Here is a 25,113-nt window from a genome sequence, read left to right as displayed (position 1 = left end):
TTCTGGACTTTCACGTCAGAACCTGCGATTCCAAAAACCGACCACAAGGTGTCAGTAGTCGCTCCCTCGTTGATTATGTCCGGGTCCTGGTCTTCGCTGTGCGCACACGTCTTTCACAGTTTATTCAGTGGACCCCAGAGGAAAGAGGAGTGGCTGTCTACTATAAATATGCATGTATGAAAAGGTTTGATTAAAAATATTTGTATCAATAAAATCGTAGGGGGTCTCGTAACTCCAGCCTGCAGTGTATCAGGCAGGTGGGGGAGCCTTTGGCACGGCAGTGTGGATCCTCTGGATTTGAACAGCAGCCACGGTAGCTGTGCTGGGATGTGTCCCACTTAAGAGCGCCGCCCTCATACAGTGGACGGAGAAACTGCAGCTGCCTGTCAGACTGACTGAAGACACACATCACACAGCAGCTTAGGAAGCTCGTTTGGCCGGAGACGGAAGGAGAGTTCACACAGCGAGACAGGAGGTGAGTCCTTTATTGTGTCTTTTCACTGATCGTGGATGGCGCAGCCTGGACGCACCTGAAAAGTTTGGAGCTGTTGTCAAACTTTTTGAATGAAAAAGCCGCTCGTAGCCCACTGTGTGATGATGACAGTGTCCTCACTGCCCATTAGGCTGTTTTTATTAGACATTATATCTGTAAGCATCATTTTTGATGGTGTGTTCTTTGAACACGTGCTAAATCCCAGGTGTTATCATGAGCTCCTGATTGAACGCTGTGTGAGAGAGGAGGCAGACCTCTGGGCACGTCTCCACTCCCTGATAACAACACAAAGGTTATCTCCTGTTTGCGCAAACTACATTTTTGTTGTGCTGATGTGTGACGACACAAATCACTAACATGCCTCACAGCAAATCCACTCTGAACTGGAAGCACAGCTTCCCCATACATGTGTTAAGTTCACAGGTAAAACTGTGACTTTGATCTCTGACTCTTTCCAGACTGCCCTCACCTGTTCTTCAGCTTGCTGCCTGGAAATAGCCCTCGGTTTGCCTTTTGGATTGCAGTAGTTGCACAGCATAATGAAGAAAGGTGTGGTGCTGACAGGCAGGTTACTGTGTTGAGTGACAGAAAGTATGTTAATGGTTTCTACTGACTACTGTTACTGAAATACACAGTTGGCCCTTTTAGGAAGAAGCTCCTCGTTTCTTTCAACATCCTAGTCTGGTGTGATTCATACGTCTTCCAAGATGAAGCGTGACGCGTCCGGTGCATGTTTTTTTTTTTTTTATGGAGGGTCAGAGGAGTCATCCAAACAGTGGTATTTCTTCTTCCTAGTGCTGCATGAGCAATCATTTCCTGTGTGTTTTACAACAGCTTCATGAAGTGGCGGTGTCATAGGACTAAACTGTGTATTTGCTCCAGATGCTGATGGACCATGTCATTTATACAGAAACAGATTAACAACCTCAACATTCAGCTGCAACCACATTATCCTCCTCCTGCTGAAACTTCCCTCTCGGTCACTCTGTGCTATAAAACATATGGAAAATCACAGTAAACAGGAGTATTGCTCAATAAGATGAGAAGCCCATCTCCAAAAATAAGTCCAGACTCCAGGTTTAACACTGATTCATGTTCTCCCCCTTTCAACAGTAAAGTTGCTATGAAGCTGACAGAATATACAAACATGTATGATCTAAGTTGTATGTTGGGCCTCACTGTAACACAGAGAGAAACCAGACTTGGCAAATCACACTAATTCAGTCCATGTTTACGTACAAACATCCACATCTCTGTGCCTGGGCGCTGCTTCAGTGGCTCCGAATTCCTGCCTCAGCCTTTCATTTTTAGTTTGTAATTACCAGCTTTAACTTAACAGCAGTGTGCGGAGATACACAGAAAGCTGCGCCGCCAAATGAAGGTTAACATTAGAGTGATCCAAGGAATCCTAAAAAAGATGTTAATGACCTCGCCTGTTAGAGATCTCACTGTCTGCGTAGCGAGATAATTTCATAAGATCTCCAGGCTGCGATGTTTGCTTCAGCTCTGCTGCTATTAGTCAATGGTACCATCTTCTTGCATACAGGTAATTAGCAGTAGTAATAAGACATAAAAGAGTGTCATGGCCTAAATAAAAAGTGTGTAGATGTGTTTCTCACAGCCCAATAAACTGACTGTGGAAGTTTGAACTCATTATTCACAGGGAGGTGTTGTAAACTTTCTCCTTCCTCTCTGCAGTATGTTTCCTTCCTTGTTCCACAGCAAAAAAAAAATGGTCACATGCGTCCAGAGATAGGAACTCTCAGAGATAGGTGGGGCATGTTGTCCCTGCAGAATATCAGTACCACACTTAGCGTTCCCATGTAAAAGATATTTGCACACATCTACACATCATTCACATCTAAACCAGCTAAGGTTGCACAAAGGAGGCAACGCTTTTAGTAAATTCAGCCTGAAACCTCATTAACAGGCTCCCTCTGGCACATGTCTCAGCCCAAGGTGTGATTTTACAGAAGCAGCTCTCCTCTAAGCTTTGATCTGGGCAGGAAGCCATACGTTCTCCACAGGAAGAGTCTGCATGTGCTGTGTGTAACGCACCTCGTAAGACGCAGGGCATCACCTGAAGTCTGTGCTGCTACCAGGAGGTCACTGCAGATGAACTCAAAACATCTGACTGCTATTGAATTGTACTTTGTACGCTGTGTCTCTCGCTGCGTGTTTTTGTTTTAGTTGTGGCAATCTTGTTTACATGTTCCCGTACTGGTGATATCTTTTTCAGGTCATGTGCTGTTTTCTTCTGCAACATGACACTTGTTCATCTATTCTGAGCCTGGCTTTACTGATTGTTGGCTTACAGAATCTGCTATTCTTGCCAGGCGGTAATACGGCTGTCTAAACCTTTTCAGTGCCCCTCTGTCATGGAGATTTATGAAAGACACCCACTGATCTCTGACCCTCTGTCAGGTTGGCTTCACCTTCTGGTTAGTGTTTTCTATATATTTTAGACTTTGTTGTGCTTTGTTTATATATATATATATATTTTGTTAAACTCTTTGTAGTGATTCAAAAAATGTTGTGATTAACTTTTCGTAGTTTTGGTGTTGGTAGCTGCAGGTGAAACTCTGTGTCTAGATTATCAAAGGGCCCCATGTGGTGAGCACGCTCTGTGGGTCAGCTTTTACTACTGATGCTGACCGACATTCACTCAGTCCTGTCTGTGTTTCTACCTTTCTCGTGACAAATCTTCCTTTTGTTTTTTGGCACTGCTGCCTGAACACGCAGCCAGATTTCAGAGAGCTGAGATAATACTGTGCAGCTCAGGGGCCTGGCAAAGGGCAGAGCCCACAGGCTGAAGTCCATATGAGCGCAATGTTTTCTGAGGCACGCTGCCTGCTTATCAGGCCCGCAGAGAGGGTTCCTTCCTGGTTTTCTTCAGTCCAGTCTGTAATTACTGTTGCTGGCTGGCTACACTACAGTATGTGCATTTCCCAGCACTCCCAATGTTTTCCTTGTGTTGTCAGCTTCCTATTGTATTCTGAAGGCCTGAAGCTACAGTATATACAGAAACAAATGGAGACACTGTTCAGTTCAGTGTCTTTACAGTGTTGTCAGTGTATGTTTTTAAACAGGACTGTCTTAGAAGCTGCTTCTGACTAAGCCACAGTCACCTTTGTGCAGTTTACTGTACAGTAGCAATATTCTGTAGTCAGCGAGCAATGTAGGAGGACATGTGTGCAGAAATGGATGCATGCTTGTTTGTGGTCCAGGTGAAACAGGTACATTTTTCACATTCCTGACATTCCTCATACTGGAAACTGATAGCTTACACTGTCTGTCAAACACACAGCTTTTATCTATATGCAGCTGCCTATGGATCTGCATTGCATGTAGTGTAGACTCTTTTGGGTGCACAGAAAATGTTGAGAATGTCTATGAAGTGTCTGCAGTTATCTGTATAGCTGTCTGCCATGCTCAATTTTTGTGAAATAATATCACATATAAATGAATAAGAACCCATCAATAAGCTACAGCCAGCAGGGAAAGTTAAAGCTTTTGATCCTTTAATCATTATCTGCTTCAGCTGTGATGTATGATGTGTGTGTGTGTTTGTGTGTGTAAGTGTGTATTCTTTCCGCTTCGTCTGTCATTAGTTATATTTTCACAGCCGCTCTGTGGGCTGTTTCTGTCTGCCCACAAGTGACTTTTCCATTCTGTCAGCCTGAGATGGTGAAGTCATAGAACTCTGTCAGAGACAATGCAGTTAGAGTGTCAAGCATTGACTTTGGCTGTGAGGACAGTAAAATGCACCTTTTATTTTTTTAATAGTCCTCATAGACTTAGAAGGTTCCACTAATTGTGCCTGGTTTACCACTTTGCCTGGATGGATAACATAAGTGCAGTTAACATGACTTTTTTTTAACTCTCCTCTGGAAAGCACAGACCTTATAACACTGACAAAGCGTTGAATAAAGGTTTTCTCAATGTAAATGTTGAGAAACCTGTCATAATTATAATGAAGAAATGTATTCATCACTATGTTGAACTGCACTGTGGTGTTATGGAAGGTATTATGTAGACCTTCTAGATTGCACAGCAATTTTCCAATCATAGTTTCCTGCCATGCATGAAAGATTAAAGCGCCAGCATCATATATCATGCCTATCGGCCATCGTTTATCACTTGTTGACAAGCTGAGTAAATTCTCCTAATAATAATAATCTGTAGCTGTGGTCCTGTGGCTGAGGAACCCTGATGGAGTGGTTCAGAGTTCCTATAGCCACGTGGCAAAGGAATGTGAGGCTGGATGGATGTTGGCTGTGAAAGACCTCAGGGGTCCACAGGATCCACAGACAGCACAGGTTGTAGCTTTTTGAAGGTGTATATAAAGCAGGTTGAGGATCAGGTTTCAAAGGCCTGGCTTAGGGTTCCTTTATTTGCTTAAAATCTTTCTGTGAAATGTAACAACAACAACAGCATCAAAACAGGATGCAAACACAAGCCAAACAGGATCTTGTGCAAATGAATATGCTAATTTTAGCCTGGGGACAAATGTTGCTTTTTGGCAGCAAGATTACAAATCTCACGAGTGCAGTCACACAGACCCAGCTCTGAATAGTCATTGATTGTAGGGAGAACAGTTTCGCATTGGTTCTTCTTATCCTTGTCTACAGTTGTACACGAAGAGTTTCATGTAGCCACCTGGGGCCCTGGGTGTGACAGTGGATTCCTGTAGAGGGGTGTGGGGGTGGGTCAGCTCTTACACAGTTACTCTGACCTCCCCTCTAACCGTGCCCATCCCACTCCATGGGACATTAAAATATCAAAGGCAGAATTCTCCCAAAACTCACGGAAGCTGTGGTCTCCACCCAAGTGAGAGCACACACACACACACACACACACACACACACACACACACACACACACACACACACACACACTCAGGTTTAATGCAGAAAATTTCCACATTTTGCTTTGATGTGGAACTCTGGCACAGATTTTCTGGCATGATTTTGAAAATGCTTGATGGTTGATTGGATGAATGAGGGAGCTGCAGTGTATTTTATTCTGTCAGCTCAGCTCCATTCTGACAAGAGCATGTGTTTAAGTACAGATGTAGACACACATGTAGCGCACATACCTCACTACAAGGCCTACTGTTAAGCATGCATAGCTAATCACACCTATCAGTGTGTGTTAGGCTGAGTCTGCTTTACAGTTTAGTCTCAAAGGCCTCTCACTGCTGCTCTGCTGCTGAAAACATTGTCTGGAATGACAAATACTTTTCCTGTCCACTCTTCCATGGTCTGTGCTGCACACCAGGAATGAAAGGTGCTTAGCAGAAACAAACAGTGGCTCACTAGACTGCACCATAATAGAAAAAGAAAACGCACGTTGGTGCAGAGAAATGAATGAGGGCTGTGTTGGTTTTAGGGGCAGTTGTACCCAAAACTACACGGTGCTTCCTCCTACTATGTGTACAACAGACTGACAAACACCATATGGATAGATGGTCATAACCTCAATGCTGCTGAGATTATGTGCAACCACAAACAGCTCAATTTGCAGGCTCCCACGGTTTTGTCCCCATAAAGCGTATGTAGTAAATATGTTCAGCAGCTGCTTGACGTTGACAGATCATTTTTTTTCCTATTCTTGTATGCATCCCACAGCTTAGTCTGCATTTGAAATGTTATCTTGTTGATGTGGGTGTAGGTTTACTTTGTTTCCAAATGCTGGTTGACTTACATATTGAGTCTTGGTGATTAGTGGTTCTGAGTGTCCTGTAATGTAAAGCAATTCAATATGGCATAAGCTGGAGTCATACTGTAGATAAAGTGCAGCCGGTTTGTCAGCTTTAATAGAATTACCTCAGCGTTCAAATCCGTAAACCTTTTCATCAATTTTACTAATTCAATGAAACATGTTCAGTTTTTTTTCAGGCTAATAATAGGACATGAAAAAAAAACATCAGCTGCTTGAAACCATCTGTGAAAAATTCTTTGCCATGAGATGACATCAGACTCTTATATGTCTTGCCTCCTCAGACCGGGCATGACTGCGCGAGCCAAATCGAGGGTGTAGCCACATCTGGCAGAGAGCGCTGAAGTAAGCAGGAGCCTCAGTACAGCAGACCATCTACTGCAGCAGGGAAGATGGGAGAGACAGAGGAGGAGAAGGACAATGTGGGGAAGCTGTTTGAGAGCTTCATCCAGGCCTCGACCTGTAAAGGAACCCTTCAGGCCTTCAACGTCCTCTGCAGATGCCTGGACCTGGACCCTGCAGACCACAGCACCTTCTACAGCAGTCTGAAGGCGAAGGTCACATCCTGGAAGGCCAAAGCGCTGTGGAGCAAGCTAGACAAGAGGACGACCCATAAAGAGTACAAAAAAGGCCAAGCCTGCATGGACACTAAGGTAAGATTAATAATATCTCTGCACAGCTGAGCTTGACACTTTTAAAACACACCAGCAGGTAAACCTACAAAGATCAGAGCATTACATGTATTTGAACACATACGGTGTTCAAATACATGTATATTCTGTATATTTTTTTTGTTACTGTGGCAAAAGAATAGTGCACATTTGTGACTGATAGCCGGGTGGTCAGGGAGAAAACCACAAGGACGGAAAATGCCATCAGCGGCTCGGTCTCTAGTCTGGACTCCTTAGCAGTTCCTCTGTTTTTCTCCACACATTTCCTGTCCATTCCTCAACTGTACCCATCTAAAAGAGGCAAGATAAATAAATAAATAAGTAGGTTAAAAATCAATTTAAATAGATTTATGTCCTTCTCTGCAGGCAGGCATTGTTTTCTGTCCAGCAGTTTGGTATGAAAGTGAGTCATTTTTAGCGTAGGTGGTGTCCATGTGCATGATGACTTTTTGTGTGGTCTCCTTGTTAGTGCAGTGAACTGCTGCACATGATGTCAGTGCTTTTAATAAGAGAAGCATCTTTCCTCATCATCTTTATAATCAACTCTCCGGTCTTAAATATTGGATTATCTTTAAGTGTGGATTAGGATCTCTGTGTTGTCTGTCAAGTTTAATTTCATGAGACACTTTAAAATGTGTTTGAAGCCATGGCTGGAACATCACTGGTGTTCTATGATTTAGGAAGTGTGAGTATGACTTCACGTCACATGGTTCCTTTTTTATACTAAACAACTGATACTGTGTGTTAGTGCAGCACAGTGATGTAGCTCAGGCAGTGTCACTTACATCACTTTAACCCCCACCTGCCCAGACAGAAGAACTTCTGTTAGAACGTGCTTTGAGCTGCTATTGACTGCTGAAGTGGATGAAATGCAGACAGTCCTGAATATAGTACCTCATAACTCTTTTCTCATAATAATACCAAGCAGTACAGAACATAGGAAAGCAGCAGGTGTTCACATAATCAAATGAAACACAGAGAGAAAATGAACCGCACATGTAAGGAGAGAGTGGTTATGAAGTGATGCTTGCAGTCAGGACAGGGTGGCTGTATGTTGTGTGTGAGCAGGGCGTGATGGCAGCAAAGGTGATGAGGGCAAGCAGGAAAACCTGGAGAAGTGTGATTACCTTTCAGCCATCAGCTGCACCCAGCCTGATCGAGTGTTTTTATTGCAGAGAGAAACAGACAGCATCACTCGGCAGCTATGATTATTTGGCTCCGGTTATACTGAACGTGTGCTCTGCTCTTTACAGGCTTTTCCTAAAAGGCTGGAGGCAGGCTAGGCATATTATTAAAATGCTACACCGTGAGCCCAGTTTTACAAGTTTTGTCTGATTCAATCCAACATCTAAATATGTAATAAGAAAAGTAAAAAACTGCAACACTGCCTGTAGGTTTTGACAGTCCACAGGGTTCTGTTGTAAAATAAAAAGTGGTCCTGCATACTAAAAAAAGTAAACCATTGCGTTTGCTTTTTTCATCTAAAAGCCTAAGATTTAATGAGCCGCTTGTATAGTCAGAGTGTTTTAATTACTCTCAGAGCAGGCAGTCTGCTTCTGTTTTAATGCCTCCTCTCCCCCTCTCGGGGGAATCGTTGTGTGACGGCTTGTTTTTATGAGGACTCAGCTTTTCAACAGTGACAGATGTGCTATCACTCAGCACCTTCTTGTCATATTGCTGCTGTAGCAGAAACTTTTTAAAGGATGTGACGTCACCCCTGCTTTGTGGCCTGACACAGCTGGCTGAAGCTACATGTAACCATAACGTCTGTCTGCCTCGTAAAGTTTTACAGTGCACAACTAACTTTTTTTTTTAATGAGCCAGATTGTGAGATGATTCTACTCTGATGTCGCTGCCACAGTTTAATCCTAATAGTCATATGTGTATCTTTGAGATCTTCTTCATTGTCGTCTTTCATGGAAAATTGCTTCATTTCATGGCAACAGTGCATCATCCATCAGTGCATAAATGGGAAGAAGCAAAAGCAGGAGAGCCACATAGATATGAGGTTGATGAGGTCAAGTACTCTTTAATGTCTAAAGGAGATGATTATGAATACATGTTTTAGTATTTTCTGAGACTGTTCACTGGTGATGTGTAAAGCAGATGAAATATTTAAGTTGACTGTGCTCCACAGGCGACATACGAGATAATAAGGCGAGAGTCAGGGTGAGGTAGAGCTGGGATGATAATGAGGTCACAGGTGGGAAGCTGAAAGGAAGTGTGTGTGTCCTGACTCAGCAGATGTGGAGCTGGCCCTCAGGAAAAAGCCCTGTGTGAGTGGAAAAGTGCAAAACAAACAGCACATCTCTGCTAGTGGTTGATAGAGAAATCAAAACAGTGACAGTAGTCGGGGGGAAAAAAGCCAGCATACATCTGAATAAACTTTGTTTATGTACTGTGGTCGCCATCTATTCATCTCCGTCTCTTTGCTGTCTTACTCTTCCTTTTGTTGAGCAAAACAAACATGGGCAGCAGACAGGCCTGTCCAGGCAGCGCTTCCACCACCTGTGTGTGTGTGTGTGTGTTTCACACCTGAGAATACATCATCCTGATAACCTCAGGCAGTTTATGATGAAACATTGTGTTTCTCATCATCACCCACATGCCAGAAGAAACAAGCCTGATGTTTAGTTTCCTGCTGAGAGGCTGAAAAAGTGTGACTAAAGCCCATCTTGTTTTTGGTGAAGAAGAACATTTGTTCATTATTATTATTGTCACAGTCTTTTTTTCCCTCACCAAAAGATGCATATGTACACCAACTCATCCCTGTTAGTGTCTGCACAGGACGACAGGAAGTGAGTCCCTCTGATAAAACCCTGTCCGATAGGTCTTTGTGTTGGATAAAACGGACAGAACACTGATGTGGTGAGGTTACTGAAACGGGACTGGTGTTGAGCACAGCATGGGTGGCCTGCAGGACAAGGTGGATTTCTCCTTGATTAAATGTCAAAAGAATCAAGACACACACATCATCTCTACACAATTCTGTGTAATAATGCCTCTTTATGTGTTCAGAGGGAAAGAGGACAGCTTGCCAGCACACATGCGTTACTTCTTTCATCTATCATTCAAGAGGATGATGTCATGTTTCAGCCACATTCTCAGACAACCTCAGTGAAGTGACTTCATGCATTTTTGTGTGATGCTGGTGCGTGAATCACACCGCAGATATGTAAAGGTTGTGGTAATGCTTTAGTTGAGGCCGTTCAGTGATACATGCACCACTTCAGACAAGTTTTAAAGCATTGTACTAACATTATCCACACACACCAGGTGGCTTAATGAAGTCTTGAGACTGGGTGGATTCTCAGATTTACTGGCTGTCCGGCTAAAGTGTCCTTCGAGTGAGACACTCAGCCTCTAAATGTTTCAGTGGTGGAGTAAAGTGCTGCTTCCTCTCATGATCTATGGAGATGTGATGATGTTCCTGGGCACGTTATAAACGAGCAGGATGCGAACAATTTGTCATCTCAAAATCTTCTGCAGGAAAACTCTCAGCCGTCTGTTTATTAATACGACAAAGATGTTACTATGACAAGGCTCACATCTCTGTGCCATGTGTGGTTAATGAGGTTGTTTTGTCATTTTGTCTTTATTTAGTGCCTGATCATCGGAGGAGGTCCCTGCGGCCTGCGGACTGCCATCGAGCTCGCCTTGCTGGGTGCCAAAGTGGTGGTGATTGAAAAAAGGGACTCGTTTTCCAGGAACAACGTGCTCCATCTTTGGCCCTTCACCATTCATGACCTGAGGGGCCTCGGGGCCAAAAAGTTCTACGGAAAATTCTGTGCCGGTGCCATAGACCACATCAGTGAGTGTCCAGGCTTCCACTGGACACTGAATTATTGTATTCTTATCTTTATTGTCTGGGAATTAAAGGACTTTACTCCCATACTCTCATACACAATGATAACCTAGTTTTATGTATAAATAGCTGTGTTCACCATGGACACCTTACTTGAGGTCTAAAGACTCACAGTTATCTGACCACAGGTTCAAAAAGCATTATTGGCTGCCAGCACCTAGATTTAGCATGTGCCATTTATTGCTTGGCATTTAGTGTTTTTTTAAACTGGCTGTGATGCTTTATTGTCTCTTTAAAATGAATAAGGTGTTCATCCATCTGTTATCTCTATATAAACATTAATCTGTGCGATTCTGTGTCCTACAGGCATTCAGCAGCTGCAACTGATCCTACTGAAGGTCGCCCTGATAGTTGCTGTGGAGTTCCACATCAATGTGGAGTTTGTCAATCTGTTGGAGCCTCCAGAGGATCAGGAAAATGAAGGTATGTGTGCTATTGATCCACACTATTGCTACAGTTAAACAACCAAACAATAGATGATCAGTGCCTTTATATTCACTACTGACCTGCAAGATTTGGGAAGATTCCAACAGCTGGAAACTATGAAGCTACGAATAGGAATTTAACAATGACTTCCTTTTGTTCAACAGAAATATTCTGTATTTACTCTCCCCTGTAACTTTGGCTCTATTTCAAGGCTGTTTAGGCAGCAAGGGACTTCTCATCCTGCAGTATTCAATTTCCTGGACAGTCCCCAATAAACAGGAGACAAACACTGGCACTGGTCTATTTTTTATCATATTTAGATGAGGTTAGCAGAGGTCATATATTTGCTTGGCTGTGCTGCTGGTGCTCTAATGTATACTTTTTTATATGTCTATATATGTATAATAATCCCTATGAATAAACTCGAAGCTTAGCTTACATTTGAGTGCATACACTTTAACCTCAGGTGACAGCTTGACCTTCTCGTCTCACGTACGTGCTCTAAGGAAGAAAATGACTGTGTTCCCCCTCTAGCTTCGATATCAATACACTGATAACAAGGAGAGCCTCAACTAAATTTAGGCACAGACTTATCCCTTCCATTCTGCTGCGATGGACTTAGCCGTGCCCTTGACATCATGGAATGCATTTTCCACATGGTGTTATTACACAAAGAATTGCCAAGCAGTTCCTGTGCTGGTCTCACACTTCTGCAGCTCACGCACAGCATACTGAACATGCATACTGTTAAATTTGCAGCACTGACACTCTGCAGCCAGGATGCATTGTGATGCATTTACTTTTCCTGCATCAGAAATGTTGATAATGTGAATGCTAAATGCTTATATGGGCTAAAGTGCTGCTGATTCTTTACCTCACTGGTTTTAAAGTTATCGTATTGGTTTTCAAGTGTAGAATTGCACAATGAGAATATTCCTAGGATGTATCTTATAGGGTTCCCCGCCCCCCATCTTAGTATGTCATCTGTCTTTCAGGGCTTGGGTGGAGGGCTGCAATCCGACCTGCTGATCACCCCGTGGCTAACTTTGAGTTTGACGTCGTGGTGGGTGCTGACGGGCGCAGGAATACTCTGGAAGGTGAGAAGACTGCAAACAAAAGGAGTGAACAGTATAGACGCCTCAAGGATGTACTGTGCTTTTAGATGAGGCAACAAAGCGTGATAAAAAAAGAAGGGTCTGATTTAGTTTGTCATTACACAAGGTTGGAACCCGCTGCTGCTCCCAAAGCGTTGGGTGTGTTTTACTAATATGCAGATAAAACCCAGCACACTTTTTCTTCGGTCTAAGACGTCTCACTCTTGTCTTACTTTATCTCAGATTTAAAGCCATAAAAGAACACGACTTTTGATAACTCCTTGTATGAAGTCATTGATCTCTCCCAGTGGGAAAGGGTACACATGAAGCCGCCCGAACAGTGCACATAAATAGAGCAGGGCTGGGGTTCAGTGCGGCAGCTGATGCATTCATGTTGGACCTGCGCCATCTCTCTAACTGTTCCAGTCTCTCTTTAAAAATGCTGTCATCTAACAACCAATTCACATCAAATGCTTATTCCTAAAAAGGCCATTTTGGGGCACAACAAGACATTTAGCTCATTCTTCAATTATGAAGAAGCCTGGGGGGAATGATTTTCCCCTGCAGTCAGCCTGCCTTTGTGCTACTTTTAAAGCTCTGACTACGGTAACAGAGTTAGATCTGGAGCAGGCCAGTAGAAGGGTATTGACAGTAGAAGGGCATTAAGGCACAGGTTCTTTACTGTCGCAATCTCATACAGCTCTTTGTTGTAAGCAAACAATCCATTCATTCTTTTAACCTTTGTGCAGTCGCATATATGTTTAGTGAATCCTTCATTTGCTGGTGTGCATAGATAAACTATGTCTGGCCTTTGAACCCTTAAACAATAGTTATCTGTGTCCATAGCTTCTGATGAAAGGGGTATATTTATTTTAAAGTTTAAAATCCCTAATGCTTGTTAGAATACATGGCTTTTGTTCTCATGGCTGTATAAAGGCTCACCTTGGTAAGCTGTCTCTCAACCTAAAATAAGTGCCTTGTAATTATGGTTTAAGGCTAGATTTCCTTCGGTTTTAACAGACAAGTCAATGGAGCTTGGGTTCCTTCGGAAGATCAACATCCTCATTTTATTCTCTCTGTGTGTATTCTTGTCTTTTCTTACAGGTTTTAAAAGGAAGGAGTTCAGGGGTAAACTGGCAATTGCCATCACAGCTAACTTCATTAACCGGAACACCACTGCAGAGGCCAAAGTTGAGGAGATCAGCGGAGTGGCCTTCATCTTCAACCAGAAGTTTTTTCTGGACCTCAAAGAGGAGACGGGTAAGAAAAGGACAAATTTACCACTTTTAATGACTAGAGGCCATATTAAAACTGGATTTTGATTTTTTTGCAGGTGTTGATCTGGAGAACATTGTGTACTACAGAGACAACACACACTACTTTGTCATGACTGCCAAGAAACAAAGCCTGCTGGACAAGGGAGTTGTCATTAATGTAAGCAGAACATATGAAGTCCAGGGTTCTATTTGTGTCTGTTTTGTCTGTTTATCTCGTCATAGATAAGACTGCCGTGCGTGTACTTTTTTATTCCACTTTGAGAGCAGAAGTTTTACAGATGATGCAGAAATGTAACATTTTTTAACAGTGCTAAACTCTGTCATGTGATCCTCTGTTCCACAGGATTACATAGACACGCAGATGCTGCTGAGCAGTGAAAATGTCAATCAGGAAGCTCTTCTGTGCTACGCCCGAGAGGCTGCTGACTTTGGCACCAACTACCAGCTTCCTACACTGGATTTTGCCATGAACCACTGCGGCCAGCCAGATGTAGCAATGTTCGACTTCACCAACATGTACGCCTCAGAAAACGCTGCTCTGGTCAGAGAGCGATTCGGACGCCAGCTGCTTGTAGCACTGGTTGGCGACAGTCTGCTAGAGGTAAGGAAGGCCAAAGCTGGTGCATTAAAAGTCAAGTGAGCGCACTTTAGACACTGAAAGAAAGCTGTTAGAGTCTGGCAGTCATTGGATTGGTTCTGAACTTCTTCTAGCCTGTAGTGTGAGCATGAGCTGCTGCACTTTTGTCTGCACAGGGATGTTGGTAGTGGTCCTGATCACACACATGGACAAGATGTACATTTAGAAAGATGTTACAGGAGGATGTGTAGACAAGTGGGACCTGATCTGTGCAGCTGAACACAAACATTTTTAGGAATGTTTGAAATATTAAAAGTCTGACTGTCAGCACATTGGTATGTGACATTATAAAAACAAAACTGAGCACAAAAAAAACACATTCTAAATGCCAGACAAGACTAAAAACATCTGTTTTTTATTTTTATTTCAGGAAAACAATTTATCAACATTTTTATACCTTTTTGAATCTTTTCCTTCTTTGAGGGTTGTAACATCCCCCTTTTATTTCTGTTTAATATGATTTACTTTGTAGTACTGTGTCTTTATATACAGAACTCTGATGGTTAACATACAAGCGTTCACATTTTTGTTTTGTGTTTCTGTGTAGCCGTTCTGGCCGATGGGAACAGGGTGTGCTAGAGGCTTCCTGGCCGCCTTTGATACAGCCTGGATGGTAAAGAGCTGGGCTCAAGGTCGGACGGTGCTGGAAGTGCTGGCAGAGAGGTATACACACATTATATCTAACTACTGTATGTGTTGACGTATTTTCAACTGCAGTTGTGATCTTTTGTGTCTCTGTAGGGAGAGTATTTACCGATTGCTACCTCAGACAACACCTGAAAATATTGGCAAAAACTTTGAACAGTACACCATAGACCCTGGGACACGATACCCCAACCTCAACTCCTCCTGTGTCAGGCCTCACCAGGTCAGAGAAAGAGGAAGGAGCACAGCTGCTAAATTCCTTAATGCCTTCGATTATAATTATTTTCCACTTCCTTTCCTGTTTCAGGTGCGCCACTTGTACATCAGTCGAGAGCTTAATTCCTGCTCTCTGGAGCGTGCCGCTACCATACGGCGGCCTGTCAATCTCAGCAGGCGAGGTAAGTGTTACAGAAACTGACTCAAATTATGACTGCTCCTGACTCATCTCTTAGACATTCAGAGTAGTGATCTGACTGATATGGCCCTTCCGTTGTTCCATTGTAAGTTTAGCTCAGGAAATAAGTCACAATCTGAGGTTTGTTTTCACATGTGCGATCAGTGAGAGGAGTAAAAGCTTTAAAAGAAGAGCCGCTGGCTGTCGGACACATACATATCACTCCCCAAGATCAACCTTACTTTATGCTTCTGTCTTTGAAATGACCCCGTAAGAAACAAAACAAAAGCAATAATATGCACAGTTTTAAATTGCAAAGCAAATCCTAATCTCTACATGCTGAACTGAGCTGTATGTTTGACTAAAGTAAATGATGTCATCCAGGGTAGCGAGTATGAGCATGTCTAAACAGAGACATACACATACCTTAGCACCCACTCCCATGTTAGTTCTGACCTCATATCTTGTAACTTTCCAACACATCATACATACATTATCTGAGGAATCATAATATTTTTAAATGTTTGTGCAGAGAACACTGTACCCACCAGGACAGTGCAGTGTGTCTCTAACAATAAACCACGGGTGACTCCTGAGCTCAAAGCCCTACTGAACAAGAAGAAGGCTACAGGAGGAAGGTGGAAGGAACAAGTACAACCAAGGAATGTAAAATAACAGTGGATCAGGTGAGAAGAGAGATCTGAAGGATTAAGACAAGGAAAGCTACAGGTCCAGACGGCACCTGCTCCATACTGCTCAGGGTCTGTGCAGACCAGCTCTGTCAAGTCATACTGTACATGTTTAACCTAAGCTTCTGCCTGGAGAAGGATCTTGTTCTGTGGAATACTTCCTGTGTGGTCCCAGTTCCAAAGACTGCACAGGTCAGGGAGCCCGACCACTTCAGACATGTGGCTGTAACTTCTCACCTAATGAAGGCCATAGAGGGGCTGATTCTGAACCACCCCTGCAGTTTGTGTACTGGCTGGGCATCGTAGTGGATGCTGCTGTCATCTACTTAATGCACAGATCCTTGCTGCACCTTGAGGAAGGGCTGTGATGGGTTTTGACTTCTCCAACCATCAGTGCTCAGGGAAAAACTGGAAGAGCAGGAGTTGACAGCCAGCTGACTGCATGGACTATACTACGACATATACTACCTCACCAGCACACCACACTATGGGAGGCTCCAAGACTGTGTGTCTGATCAGGTTGTCTGCAGCACAGGGGCTCCACAAGGGACTTCCACTACGACTCAAACAGATGCCACATCCAAAGGTTCTCGTATGATACAGTCATTGTTGGACATGTATCTGAAGGGAATGATCTGGAATATAGGAAGGTAGAGGACTTTGCTGACTGGTGTGAACTAAATTACCTTCACATCAGTGCCACCAAGATGAAGGAGAACCTTGAGTAGCTCCTTCAGCCGCAGATTGCTGCACCCTCAGTGCAAAAGCTAACTCTACCAGAGGTCCTTTGTCCCTGTATTTTAAATTTCTATGTAATCTCTAGCTTATTTGTTTGTGGTGGTTTTTATGCTACTCCAGTAGCACATTGTGCTGTCTTGTTTTTGTTTTGTTTAACTACCGGTACTTAAATTCCCCCTTATCTTATTTTAAACAAGAGTTTTTGTGTCTTCCATAGAGTCAGAGATCAGACCAGCAAGGCTTCTCACCTGGTGCCAGAAACAGACAGAGGGCTACAGGAATGTAACCATCACAGACCTGACATCTTCTTGGAGAAGTGGCATGGCCCTCTGTGCCCTCATACACAGGTTCAAACCCCAGCTGATGTAAGTAACACACAGATAAAGCGGCTCCCTTCCAAAACCACAGTCTAAACGCATTCACATTATCATACCAGCTTCTTGTGAAGTGAACTCTCCACCCGTGTGAGGAAAACTATTTCTTTTGGGAGTGTTAAATATGTTCGGCATGAAAGCAATGCTTTGTGTGTGCTTTTTGCTGTGCCCTGTTGATAGATAGCGAAAAGACTTCATACATAGCTGCCCCCTATGTAAAGCTAGCAGGTAGTAAAGGGTACAAACAGCACACAGCACAGATATTTACATATCACACAGTTTTATCAAGCATTCTGTCAATGGGTTTGTTACTTTAACTCAACTGAAAAAATCCTGGCTGATGTGGTATTTCCATCTAAATAATGGCCCTTTCATTCTATTAATCTGGAACTGTGGAGGAAAAAAAAGTAGTTTCCACTTTCAGGGTCTCACTGCCTGCCACAGCACTGCAACTGTAGATTAGTACATTTACAAATCTAATTATATCCTCTCACCCTTTAATTATTGCCTTAGTACCTCGGCACATGCCACTACAATTTCATGTGTTAGTTTCCAGGAACCGCTGGCATTTTTCCCCCTTCGCCCTTCCATATGCATGCCTGTCAGCAGAGCAGACGGCTGAGGGGGAAGCAGGTTCAACAGAAAAGAATGAAAGAAAATGACTTACTGAATAACACCAAAGTTTGTGTGTGCCGCTGCTAGGTTACTGCTCTTTTCTTTACATTGCTTCTGACCACGTCTGCTCACTGTCAAAGTAGGTAGAGACGTTAGAGCTATTTTTTTTTTCTCTGCCATTTTCTGCTGCAATATGTGAAAGAAGTTCTTCTGCAGTTTTGGAAGTTGAGTCAGTAAGATAAGATTCTGTGTAAAGTCTTTCCATCCTGTCAACATGTAATCTTAAACTTGCTCACCGCCAGTCACCTGTTCTGTAGAAATGACAGTGTGAGCGATGTTCTTTCTCTTTCATGCTAAGTCAAGTAAAGTAAATACAAAGTCAAAAGTCAAAGCTGTAATAGTTCATGATAAAAGCCTGAAACCCTTGTACAGGCTGACAGAACAACTATATATTTTCCTAACTGCCTCTTTTATTGCCTGTCTCCATCAGAGATTTTGACTCCTTAAATGAGGAGGACCACGCTGCAAACCTCCAGCTGGCTTTTGATATCAGTGAGCAGGAATTTGGGATTCGGCCTTTCACATCTGCAAAGGAGCTGACTGCCGGCGAGGAGCTGGATAAGACTAGGATGATCAACTACTTATCCAAGTTCTATGAGCTCCTCCGTGGAACACCGCTCCCTGCATCAGGTACTCTACTGTAAACCCTGAAGCCTGGTGTTTATTAGTTGGTTGCGTTTGGCTACGAAATGTGCAAAAATTCCAGTGAAATTCCTTTATCGCACATACAGCGACTTTTATTTCCAGTCTACTCATATAATAAACTCATAAATGAATATCACGTTAATATTATGTGACATTCACAGCTGTGGAAAATGTGAAAACTCTAATAGGTTTTTGCTGCAGGTTCCAGAGGAGTGGATGAAAACAATGAAGATTATCCTTCTAAGGAAGTCAGAAGTAATAATAATGTGCTCAACCTTGCGCTGCCAAGGAAACGAGTGCCAAAGGTAAAATCACCATAAAACCAATACACAGAGCAAACATTGGTGTGGTTCTGTCCTTTATCATCTTTGGCTTTATATAAACTTTATTGTCAGAATAAATGTGAACAATTAAACTCTTTTTGTACTTTTCAGGATGAGAAAAAGTCAGACGGTACAGACCCTATTTACAAACGGAGGCGAAAGTTCTGTTATTTGGAGGAGGTTCGTTAATATGCTGTTAGCATGAGGTCAATAACTCTGGTTGATTTGTTATATTACTCAACATTCGTCTGCTGTCTCTCTTCAGGCCACCAATCTGTCCAGTAATGGCTCTATAGCACGAGAGGGACGGGATCCCAAAGAAAATAAAGTGCGCTCAATTTCTACTCAGCTGCTGGCCAAGTTTCAGAGCACACCCAGCCACACTGTCCGCAGAACACAGGTATAAACACAACAGCAGTGTTTGATGTGACTGTTTATTTTATTGCCATTTATGGCTGCTGTCTGTTGTCGTCACGTTTTAAGCACAGGCATTGCTCCTTGGCCTTTCTTTCATGGATCATAAATATGTTTGAAATCCCCCCTCTTGTGAGCTGACATGAGTTCAGACTGTGGTTTGTGGTTTTAATCGGACAAAACTTTCCGTGTGCTGATGCTACAAAGTCCTCGCCTGTCTGCTTCTTCTTGCATTTAATCGTTTCTGTCCTTTTCTATTTCTGTCCCTTTTTAATAACTTCTGCAACATCTGCAAATTCTTAGTTGGACTTTGAGACATCCTTGCTTCTTCATTCTTGCGTCTTGACTGAGAGCCTGCCTGTTAACCTCGGGCCTCCGGTCCCACCTAAACCTCCTCCTGCGACACAGGTAGTGTTGAACTGCAGAAACAGAAGCCAAAAGTATCTGGAAAAAATATCTGAAAGACATATTTGCTTTAGCTATATTGGTGGTTTTTCTTTGTGATTTCAGCCCTAATTTTCCTCCATAATCTGACAGGTTGTGAGAACTGTTTATTTGCCCGATGAAACTTACAAACGTGATAAAAACACCCCTTCCTCATGCTAATCAAATTATCATGTGAATTCAAGTTTAGCTGTTGGTTGTTAGCTCATAGGTCTCAGGTGTCAGGCTGCCTCGCCTCTATTTTAATGCCTTAAGAAGAAAGTTTTAAAAGCGACTGCATGATTACATAACTTTGAAAAAACATCAGGCAGACAGCCTGGGCAATGGATTACCTATACAGGTTGATTTTCATGCTGTTCTAGCATGACTAATGCCCACCAAGAGCATAGGAAATCAGTCTTGTGCTGTTCTTTGAAAATGGCTGGCAACATAATGAAGTATTTGTGATTTGTGGTCAATGGGCTGAGACATTTAAAACCACCTGTATGGCTCTTTAAATCATCTACAGCCTCTTACAGTTGCTTCATTGTTTGGATGCTTGTATGAGGAGTTCAGAGCTCACATGTTTATTATCCCTTTCAGTTTGAAGTCAGTCTCAGAAAAGCAGCAGAACAGTTAGTCTGCCCGCCTCCAAAGACTCTGCCCAAACCTCAGCTCCAGCCTCAATCCCAGCATCCATTTTCTGTAGTGAAGCTCAGACATGTTGATCAAACACATGCTGAGACGAAGGCCCAGCCTCAGCCTGAGAGCACAGACCCCCCTGGTTCTCCTCCCTCCTGCCGCTCAGCCATCCATTTCATGACAAGAATCCTGCATCGCCTCAGGGAGGTGGATGAACACGTCTCTGAGGTGAACAGTGTCTCCTTCTTCTGTCTGTTCTCTTTTCTTGTCTCTTTGTGTGATTGCTGCATGTTCTGATCCCCAGGAAGGCCCCAGAGTGAATGTTGATTATATATTACATCCTGATTATACATTTAGGCTTGTGTAATGTGTAGTCAGATGGTGAAGTCAGCCCCTAATTATCCAGTCTGACAGAAATGGCAAGAGCAGAGCTACAGTGCTGGCACAACCTGAGAGACGTACACACAGGCAGATTATCGGGCAGTCGGAGTGCTCGTGGGGCGGGCTGGCCACAGCCAGGCTGCATGCACAGGCTTACATCTGCAAATAAGCTGTTTTGATTATGCAGATTTGCCAAAGGCCTGTAGCCTGCACAGCCTTATCTCAACACTGAGCTAAGCCTGTGCAAAAATGAAGTTTGTAACTGATGTTTTTTCTTTTTTTTTTCTTTTCATATTTGTGGGGCCAGGAGGTGATCATAAAGATCAGAAGCAGGAAAATACAGATAGTTTTCTGTGAGCATGAAATAAAATCAAACATTATCACAGTGTGTCAAAAAAACATGATGTCGACAGCCAAAACACTAAACCGTGACTTCACAAAGGTTGACCACAAACCAAATCCCTTTATCTATGCTAAGCTAGGCGAACCACCTTCTGCCACTGACCCTGTGTCAGCATGCAGACATAATGGTCATAGGTCCCCTCCTATATTATCAGTGTTCAGAGAACCTTTGTGCAGCATCATTTTAAACTTTTTTACCTTGTCTGTGATTTCTCTGCCTCGTCTGTGTGGCTGTCTCTGTTTTCTGTTCCAGCACAGTATGCGTAACCACATCAAGTGGGGTGTGAAATTAATGTAATAAGGCAGCTTTCGTTCCCTCACAGCGACGCCATTGTTCTCCTCTCGACAATACACACTTGGCTGTCAAATCCTGCTTCTTATGAGAAGGTGGAACAGAAAGGTCTTTCATCATTTAACCGTGCAGGGCTTATTAAGTGGTTATTAGACTGCCTAATTATGTCTGCACCCAGAAAGCACCACATCTGCTGGTGGGGTGGATGTGTCTCGCTGCGCTGAAGAGGCGACACTGATGACTTTTGCTTTTGTTCCTGTGCTCCGTGTCATCCTGCAGAGAAAAGCTCAGACACAACAGGTTAGAGAGTTTCATACAAAGAGTATAAAGGAAAAAGGCGCTCATCTTAGCGGGTTGTTCTCTGGAGACAGCTCTGCTGAAATCAAGGTGACTATCTCAGGCTTGATTAAGCTTGACCCCTGGCTTTGTGTTTTTGCGCTGCCTGCCTCTCACAGTGTGTTTATTTGCATGTGAGAGCACTTCACGCTGCATGCCGTCAGCTTCTCCCTCATCCTTTTGTTTTTTTTAATCTGTACCTACCTTTAATGATGATTGATGATTAGTTTACTTAATTGATAGATGTATGTAATTGCTGTGCTTTAGATGAGAGCTTTGATTTAACTACAGTTTCTGCCCCTTGTGCTTTTAATTATCAATTATCCAGCAGTGCTCACAGCAGAGTGTGTGTTCTTGTGGTGGGTTTCCCTGCTCCACCCATCAACAGCCTACTCCAGCTCAGCAGGCAGCCAGATGTTATAGCAGGACTTATCCTGGTTTAATATAAATTAATAATAATGTTGAATATATGTTTGGATCTAATTTGAATCCTTATGAAATCTCCTTCAGATATACAAACAAATGTTGTTCAAAATGTGCATTTGCTCTCCGGACCTCACAGATTTATCTCCTGTTTCCAGGGTGGCTCAGTACGAAGGGCGTTTTCCCAGTCGGGTGACAAGTGTCACTCATGCGAGAAGCGTGTTTATATGGTGGAGCGAGTTTGTGCTGAGGGCCTCTACTTCCACAGGGAGTGTTTCCGCTGTTCGACCTGCGGCTCTGCTCTTCCACAGGGAGCGCATGCTTTCCACTCTGAAGAGGGTGTGTATATATCCATACAGTGGTACTTGGACATTCTCAGTTCAAAGATCAGAGTTGACAGTTTGTTGTAATTTTTCAGGGAAGCTGTACTGCAAACTTCATTTTGATCAGCGCAATAGTGGGACAAACCTACGGAGAAATTTCTCTCCACGCACAGTGAGTACTGTGCATGATCATCACCCCGATTCTAACAATGATCATTCTAAAATGTGTCATTTTTCTGTGCGTCTCCTGCCTTAGAATTGTTATGGAGTTCAGAATCGTGCTGCTGAGGAAGAGAACTCCCAGTCCAGCGGTACAGCAGACCTACAGAGTGGACCCGCAACAGGTACCTTCAGCTCGTTCATCAAGAAACAGCTGAGCTGGCCTCTGAGTGTGACTCGTGCTGTGTGTAACGCCCCACGGTATCTGTCGCAGCACGTGCGTAGTGCAGCACAGGCCTTTGCCGGCCACCTGAGGGACAATGCGCAGGACTATACATTACTGTATGAGCTACTGAGTGTCAGCCTGCCGCTGCTGTTTGTTTTACAAGAGGTACTGCTGCAGATGTACTCGGAGGCCGTGCCTGATGGGTCAGGCTCCTTACAGCCTATACTGCTTTGGCTGCAGGAGCATGTGGGGCACAGGCTACTCTAGACTCTCAGAGTCCACCTGTTAATATTCTACTCCAGATGCCAGTCTGTGGCTACGGAGCGATCGCTTCAAGTGCACACGCGCTTTCATTATGGTAACCTTTCTATGATGACACTGTAGGTAGACCTGCTGGTGTAGTTGCCTTTGCAACCTTTTGCAGTTTACTCTGGATAATTTGTGAGATGATATAAAAGCTGCACCTAATAATGTTTGCAGTGGGTTTGATGTGCAGATTGTACAGTACTTGATAAATACAACTGGCCACAGTCAGTGCATTAAAGGCTTCAGACTGCTGAAATGTCCTATCGTCATTGCTGTAGAGTTTAACTCTTCACCAACAGTCCTGCAGTTAAATTTCTTTACTCGGGTTATGACTGACAAACTTGATGCACTTTATCCTTGAGAACAGTTGTGCTGACGATGCAGTAAACTGCTACAAAAGCCTAGTCTCTCATTAACAGTGGCCAGACAGCAGGTTTACTTATGTCCACCTGCCATGTAATCTTTTTTTTCTTTTTTAAACATGGCTGTTTGTTTTAGAATGTCAATCACTCGGTTTACCATCATCTAATGTTTAATATATATATATATATATATATATATATATATATATTAACAACACCAAAGAGCTCTGATATTGTGATGTATGAAATTCTACTTTGCTGCCATCTACTGTTGACTCAGAGAACAACATCCCATGCCTTCATTTTTTAACCTCTCCCTACATACAAACAATTGCAGTTTAAATAATGGAAAGATTTACTGTACACTGATGGAGTGGTGTGCGTGCTGGAATTCATTTGAGTGTGTTTGCCACAATTTTGGAAGATCAACTGCAAACCTCTTTGACTAGAAGCCACAGAGTCGCTTCTTATTCAGATTCATTACCTAATGATGCTCATGAGGCACTTTAGAGAGTATTAACTTTAAAAACTGATATTTTCAGAAATGTCATTATTACATGTTTATGCTGTGTTTGTGTTTTCAGCTCCCTAATATTTGTTTTGTGTGTTCAGTGTTTTAAACATACCAAAGAACTGTTTTCATAGACAGTAACTGGACTTGTGTAACATTTAAGTTATACATTTATGCAGCACTTCGTGCAGACTCTACCAAAACTGTAACAGTGGTGCCAGCAGCAGCATTGGCCTCTCTTTTCTTTTTTATGAATGTCAGTATTTTGTTTTCATAAACATTTTCTACATTTGTGCATTAAGCTGTTTTTATTTATGTGTGTATATTCTCAGTGTTTTAGGTCACATTTCTCATTTCCTCTCATTCAGCCTTTCTCGTGAATCGTGTGAGACAGCCGGATGGTTAGGAGAAATGACATCAGGTGATCACCTGCATGGTCACATTGTTGTTGTGTCATGATTGTGACTTGGCTGCAGAGTTTTGGCTAAACTGGACTCATGACTAATGAACAGCTACAGTGTTCACCTTGATCTTTGAGCTGTTTTGGGAATGAACTAATACTAATGTAGCATGGTTTGAGACGTGGGAAAGAAGCAGGGATAAATGGCAGTGCAGATAAATACTGGTAAATATTTAACTCACTTCCATTATTTATTGCCTTCAAATTCAGCTAAAAAAAATAGACTGACTGATCAGTTTTATGATCGACATTATTTCGTTCGATGCTATTTGTTTATTGTCATAATTTCATAAATTCCTAAACGGCTACTTTATAGAAAACTGAGATGAACATGTCATCTTCCAAGGTGTTAAGATTTCAGAGTTTGACCTTATTTAATCGATTATTCTGAGTTTACATAAAAAGTCTGTTTACAGGTGTTGCAGAAATCATCTTTTGTGGCTCCAGAGGGATTAAATACTTCCAAGTGAAACTGGCTGGGCTTCAGCACAATCTGAAGACTAACAAATAAAAAAAACATGTAAACTCAACAGACACAGTGTGTTCCACCTCCCATACAGTTACTGCTAAAAGGCGATATCTAGTAGTGTCAGCAGTTGAAGCTATGATGGAGTCCTGTTGCATTGTGGGTAATGGAGGCAGCAAGAAGAAAATTGCCTAGAATAAAGACATTTTCCTGTTCCGGCTGCTTTGGTTTTGATATCTCTGTTTTTTGTCCTATCCTGTGTGCATTTGCAGTTTTGCAGTGCAATGCTGATTTTAAATAAAACATTGAGAGGACTGAAA

At 42.8% G+C, this 25,113-nt stretch overlaps 1 protein-coding gene across 6 annotated transcripts; it reads left to right on the top strand.

The window, feature by feature from the left end:
• The first annotated feature begins 196 nt into the window (after positions 1 to 196).
• mical2a (microtubule associated monooxygenase, calponin and LIM domain containing 2a) lies at positions 197 to 25,113 on the top strand. 6 transcript variants are annotated; one of them, XM_028401290.1, is made up of 24 exons: positions 204 to 475; positions 6,499 to 6,867; positions 10,489 to 10,696; positions 11,057 to 11,173; positions 12,172 to 12,273; positions 13,375 to 13,530; positions 13,604 to 13,704; positions 13,891 to 14,148; positions 14,732 to 14,847; positions 14,926 to 15,052; positions 15,137 to 15,227; positions 16,868 to 17,015; positions 18,130 to 18,329; positions 18,546 to 18,649; positions 18,779 to 18,847; positions 18,933 to 19,067; positions 19,385 to 19,489; positions 20,108 to 20,374; positions 21,501 to 21,608; positions 22,139 to 22,319; positions 22,399 to 22,475; positions 22,560 to 22,647; positions 24,236 to 24,283; positions 24,742 to 25,113. In XM_028401290.1, the coding sequence occupies exons 2-23, from the start codon at positions 6,607 to 6,609 to the stop codon at positions 24,271 to 24,273; spliced, it is 3,057 nt and encodes a 1,018-aa protein (XP_028257091.1). In that variant the 5' UTR covers positions 204 to 475; positions 6,499 to 6,606; the 3' UTR covers positions 24,274 to 24,283; positions 24,742 to 25,113. The 6 variants fall into 6 exon arrangements, with proteins under 6 accessions (XP_028257089.1, XP_028257094.1, XP_028257091.1 ...); XM_028401291.1 differs by having other exon boundaries at positions 24,236 to 24,288; positions 24,744 to 25,113; XM_028401292.1 differs by lacking the exon at positions 21,501 to 21,608 and having other exon boundaries at positions 205 to 475.

This window comes from Parambassis ranga, chromosome 3, assembly GCF_900634625.1.
Source record: "Parambassis ranga chromosome 3, fParRan2.1, whole genome shotgun sequence".
Lineage (NCBI taxonomy): Eukaryota > Metazoa > Chordata > Actinopteri > Ambassidae > Parambassis > Parambassis ranga.
This window is presented reverse-complemented; position numbering and strand designations above follow the sequence as displayed.